Source organism: Emys orbicularis, chromosome 1, assembly GCF_028017835.1.
Source record: "Emys orbicularis isolate rEmyOrb1 chromosome 1, rEmyOrb1.hap1, whole genome shotgun sequence".
NCBI lineage: Eukaryota > Metazoa > Chordata > Testudines > Emydidae > Emys > Emys orbicularis.
In genome coordinates, this window is record NC_088683.1 from 368,320,089 (window position 1) to 368,325,461 (window position 5,373).

At 49.6% G+C, this 5,373-nt stretch overlaps 1 protein-coding gene across 1 annotated transcript; it reads left to right on the forward strand.

Annotated features, from left to right (window-relative positions):
• The first annotated feature begins 262 nt into the window (after positions 1 to 262).
• On the forward strand, positions 263 to 1,195 carry LOC135872946 (olfactory receptor 52E2-like). The gene has a single exon (XM_065401078.1). It carries the CDS (start codon positions 263 to 265, stop codon positions 1,193 to 1,195), a length of 933 nt encoding a protein of 310 aa, XP_065257150.1.
• Positions 1,196 to 5,373: the final 4,178 nt, after the last annotated feature.

Genomic DNA, 5,373 nt, shown 5'->3' on the forward strand with positions numbered 1-5,373 from the left:
CAGTTTATTGACATAGAAATTCATCTGCCATCATGCTGTCCATTCACCGGCTTGGTTAGCTCCCTCTGAAAACTTCTTTGGACTTGACTGTGATCTAAATATTCTGGTGTCATTAGTAAATGTTGGCAACTCACTGCCCTTTCCATATTTTTAATAACTATAAATATTAACCGTAGTATTTGTCATAAAGCACGCACTCTGCTTTTCTCCCTTCACAGACACCTTGACCGTTTCTGAGCCCAATTGATGAATCAATCACCTCATGGCAGCTTTCAACTTCACCCCCTCTGACACTTCATTATTCATCCTAATGGGTATCCCTGGCCTGGAAGCTGCTCACATCTGGATTTCCATCCCTTTCTTTGCGTTCTACATTATCAGCCTATTGGGAAATTTCACAGTTGTGTTTGTTGTAGGCAAAGAACAGAGCCTGCACAAGCCGATGTACCTTCTGATCTGCATGCTGGCGCTCACAGATATTGGCATGTCTACCTCCATTGTGCCAAAGGCACTGTTTATATTTTGGTTCAATTTGAAAGGCATTACTGTGAATGGCTGCCTTGCCCAGACGTTCTTCCTGTATGCGATTGCTGTTATGCACTCAGCCATCCTCGTGACAATGGCCTTTGATCGCTACGTCGCCATATGTAGCCCTCTGAGATACGCCACCATCCTCACCAACACACGAATAGCTAAGCTAGGGCTAGTGGGTTTGACAAGAGCTGTTTTCTTCATTCTGCCCGAGCCCCTGTTCTTGAGCAGGCTGCCATTCTGTGCGAACCAGATAATCCCCCATACATACTGTGATCACATAGCTGTAGCAAAGATGTCATGTGGGGACATCACAGTCAGCAGGATGTATGGCTTGGTGATAGGAGTTATAGTCATTGGGTTCGACCTGACGCTCATTGGCTTGTCCTACGGTCTGATCATCAGGGCTGTCCTCAGAATCTCCTCCAAGAAAGCCAACCTGAAAGCCCTCAAAACCTGCACAGCCCACATCTGTGTCATGCTGACATCGTATACTCCCATCCTCTTCTCCATTCTGACACATCGGTTTGGTCAGGGCATCGCTCCGCACATTCATATTATCTTGGCCAACCTATGTTTCATCGTACCACCCATGCTCAACCCTATCATATACGGGGTCAAAACCAAAGAGCTTCATGACAAAGTGGGCAAATGCAGAAGGTGATCACTGGGGGCCACTGACTTTAAACCTGCATGACAAGAGGAGGAAGGATATCTCCTCATTAGTCAAGGATGCTTTTTTTCATTTTGGCTGAGCCCAACATTGTGGGAGTTTACAGTCTGAGAACTTCCACACACCTATGGTCTTTTCACTCCATGATTGAGCACTGTTCTCTCTGTTGCTGAGTTTCTTCTCTCTGACCATCACCTGTTTCCTATCAGCATCACCCATCCTTCCCCACTCCCACACATCCTGTTACTCAGCCTTTCTATGACTTTCAGAACACCAAAAGACAGCATAGCTTCTGTTTGTCCGAACTGATCCAGAACCCTGTTCACACAGGGACTAATGGAGAGCCACTTTGTGTCAGAAAGCTGCAGTTTTAGATTGCCAAAGTCAAATAAAGGAACTACAAGGCTGAACTTCTTTATCATATGTGCAGTGATCCGGTGAACAAAATGTACCTGATCTTTCTATGTCCAATCCTTCAGGAAGCCTGGAAGATAAATCAAATGTTTCATTTGGAAACTGCTAATAACAGGAAAGCTACTGCAGGAATTGAGGACATTCTATGAGAGCTTGTTTTTGACAGTTATGAAACTGTGTGTTTTTGCTATGATATCGCCTTTGAGTCAAATAACTTAGAATCATAGAAGATTAGGGTTGGAAAAGACCTCAGAAGGCCATCTACTGCAACCCCCTGCTCAAAGCAAGACCAACCCCAACTAAATCATTCCCAAATCATACCCAACTAAATCAAAATGTACCGCCTTGCACAGATGATTTTGGAGTTGCTTTTCAGATGGAATTTTTACAATACACACTAGCCATTTCTGTGACCAAAGACATAAAAAATAGGTGTTGAGATTTCATGTTGGAGTTTGTGAAACAGGACAACCAAGTTTAGCAGTTTGGGGTTGAATATCTCGAACATATGGCCACCCCTGAAGTGATCCATCCCCTGTCACTCATTCCCAGCTTCTGGCAAACAGAATCTAGTGACACCATCCCTGCTCATCCTGGCTAATAACCGTTGATGGGCCTATCCTCCATGAATTTATCTAGCTCTTTTTTGAATCTTGTTAAAGTCTTGGCCTTCATAACATCCTCTGGCAAGGAGTTCCATGGGTTGATTGTGTGTTGTGTGAAGAAAGATTTCCTTTTATTTGTTTTAAACCTGATGCCTATTAAGGATCATCTTCAATGATCTAAAAATCGTAAAAGAGTCCTACAAAAAGTGGAAAATAGGTCAAATTATAAAGGATGAATATAAACAAATAATACAAGCATGTAGCAACAAAATTAGAAAAGCCAAGGCACAAAACAAAATCAAACTAGATAGAGACATAAAGGGCAACAAGAAAACATTCTACAAATACATTGGAAGCAAGAGGAAGATCAAGAACAGGGTAGGCCCGTTACTCAATGTGGGGGGGGGAATAACAACAGAAAATGTGGAAGTGGCAGAGGTGCTTAATGACTTCTTTGTTTCAGTTTTCACCAAGAAGGTTGTGGTGAATGCCAGTGAAAATGAGTTGTCATCAGAAGCTAAAATAGGGAACTAATGAGTTAAAAATTACTTAGACAAGATAGATGTCTTCAAGACACCAGGGCCTGATGAAATGTATCCTAAAATACTCAAGAAGCTGACTGAGGCGATATCTGAGCCATTAACGATTATCTTTGAAAAGTCATGAAAGACGGGAGAGATTCCAGAAGACTGGAAAACGGCAAATATAGCACCGATCTATAAAGGGGGAAATAAGGACAACCTGGGGTATAACAGATGAGTCAGCTTAACATATGTACCCAGAAAGATAATGGAGCAAATAATTAAGCAATCCATTGGCAAACATAGGGTGATAAGTAACAATCAGCATAGATTTGTGAAAAACAATTCATGTGTAACAAGGCGGTGTTGTGCCCCGACGCCCCGGAGAGGGATGAGCCCCTCTGGACACCAGAGTGGGCAGAGCTAGAGAGCTCTGAACCCACCCCTCAGTGGGTCAGGCTCAGGACAGGAAGTATAAAAGCCCAACCACAGAGCTCACTCGTGGAGAAGCCGCCGAAGAGGCCAGATACTTCTGGCCTAGCTCCCAGTTGGGAGACTCCGGCGACCTCCGGCGGATCCAAGGACTGGCCTGACCTGTCGACACCTGATGCTAACCAGAGCCTGGAGGAGCTGCCCAGCCTGCCCCTTGCCAGTTACCCGAAGGAGTTGCCGAGCCTGCCCCTCGCCAGTCACCCTGAGGACCCCATGGTGCTTGACTCCCCCAGAGGACACTGTCCGGACCCAGGTACCTCCAGAGGGGGAGTTCGGAAGTAGCCTGGGGGCAGCCGACCCTAGTCAGGCTGCAGCACTGCCAGAGCCAATGTCAGTGTGTTGCGGCCAGGATCCCCACTGAGACAGCAGAGGGTCTTCTCCTGCTGCTAGGGCCCCGGGCTGGGATGCAGTGGAGTGGGAGGGCCTGCGTCCCCCCGACACCCAACTCACGGGTGGCCGTCTCCTCCTCTCCCAGGCCCTTCTGAGCCAAGAGCCTGGGCTTGCTATTTACCTGCCTCTGCTCAGCCCCTGCCTGAGGCCCTGAGCCTTTGACTCATTGCCGCCCTCCCCTGAACCAAGGCCTGCTGGGCCTGTTAATTGTATAAACTGCTGCTCAGCCACAGCCTAAGGCCTGAGCCATTGACTCATTACTGCCCTGCCCTGACCCAGGGCTATACCAGACTGTTGCTCTGCCCTTGCTGGAGGGCCTGAGCCATTGACTCATTGGTACCCGCTGACCACCGGCCGGACATGAACAACCATTGGTGTTGCCTCTACTGCTGCCATGGCGAGAAACTCCCACGGCCAGACTGATTCCCTGCCAGCAACTGTGAGAACATAATGAGGTGGTGTGGTTCCCCGTTGACCTGGAGAGGAACAAGCCCCGGCCAAACCCCTCTACATCATGTCAAACCAACCTGGTAGCTTCTTTTTTTTATGACTGGGTAACAAGCCTTTTGGATGGGGGAAGCGGTAGATGTTGTATATCTTGTCTTTAGTAAAGCTTTTGATACTGGCTTGCATGACCTTCTCATAAAAAACCTAGGGAAATGCAATAGTGTTGCCAACTTTCTACTGGCAAAAAACTGAGCACCCTAGCCCTCCCCTTCCCTGAAGCCCTGTCCACTACATTCCTCCTCCCTCGGTGGCTCATTGTCTCCCACTCTCACTCATTTTCACTGGGCTGGTGCAGGAGGTTGAGGTACAGGAGAGGGTGAGGGCTCTCAATGGTGGTGTGGGCAACAGGGTGGTGCCAGGAATGAGGCGTTCTGGGTGTGGGAGGGGGCTCCAGGCTGGGGCAGACTCTGGGGTGGGGCTGGAGATGAGGGATTCAGAGTGCGGGAGTGGGCTGGGGGTTGAGGCAGGCAGTTGGGGTGCAGGAGGGGGTGAGAGCCCTGGGGTAGGGTGGAGTGTGAGGGGTTGAGGGTGTGGGAGGGGGCTCTGGGCTGGGGCAAAGAATTGGGGTGTGGGAGAGAGTGAATGCTCTGGGTTGGAGGTGCAGGTTCTGGGGCGCAGGGGGTCAGGATGCAGAGGGGGTAAAGTCTCTGGGTGTGGGCTCTGGGGTGGTACCGCGATGAGGAGTTTGAGGTGCAGGAGGGAGCTCCAGATTGTGGGGGGCTCAGGATTGGGGCACGGGCTTACCTGCTTGTCCTGCCTCTGTGCTGCGCCCTAGGCCAGAAGCGGCCAGCAAGTCTGGCTCCTGGGGGGAGGTTTCACCTGCTGCTCTCACCTGCAAGCACTGCCCCCCCCAGGTCTCATTGGCTGGTTCCCAGCCAATTGGAGTGCGGAGCCAGTGCTCAGGTCGGGGGCAACATGCGGAGCCCCGTGGCCTACATGGGTAGAAGCTGGAACTGCTGGCCGCTTCCGGGGCACAGCGGGGGGCGGGGTTGGAACAGGTGGGGAGTAGCTTGCCTTGACTCCACAGCACCACTGAACAGACCTTTAACGGCCCGGTCAGCGGTGCTGATTGCAGCTACCAGGGTCCCTTTTCGACTGGGTGTTCCGGTCGAAAATTGGACACCTGGTCACCCTAAAATGCAACCTAGATAGAGCTACTATAAAGTGGGTGCATAACTGGTTGGAAAACCATTCCCAGAGAGTAGTTATCAGTGGTTCACAGTCATGCTGGAAGGGCATA

Bases quoted from the DNA above. Each gene is read 5' to 3' on its own strand.
- LOC135872946 (XM_065401078.1), top strand. From the start codon at position 263: ATGGCAGCTTTCAACTTCACCCCCTCTGACACTTCATTATTCATCCTA.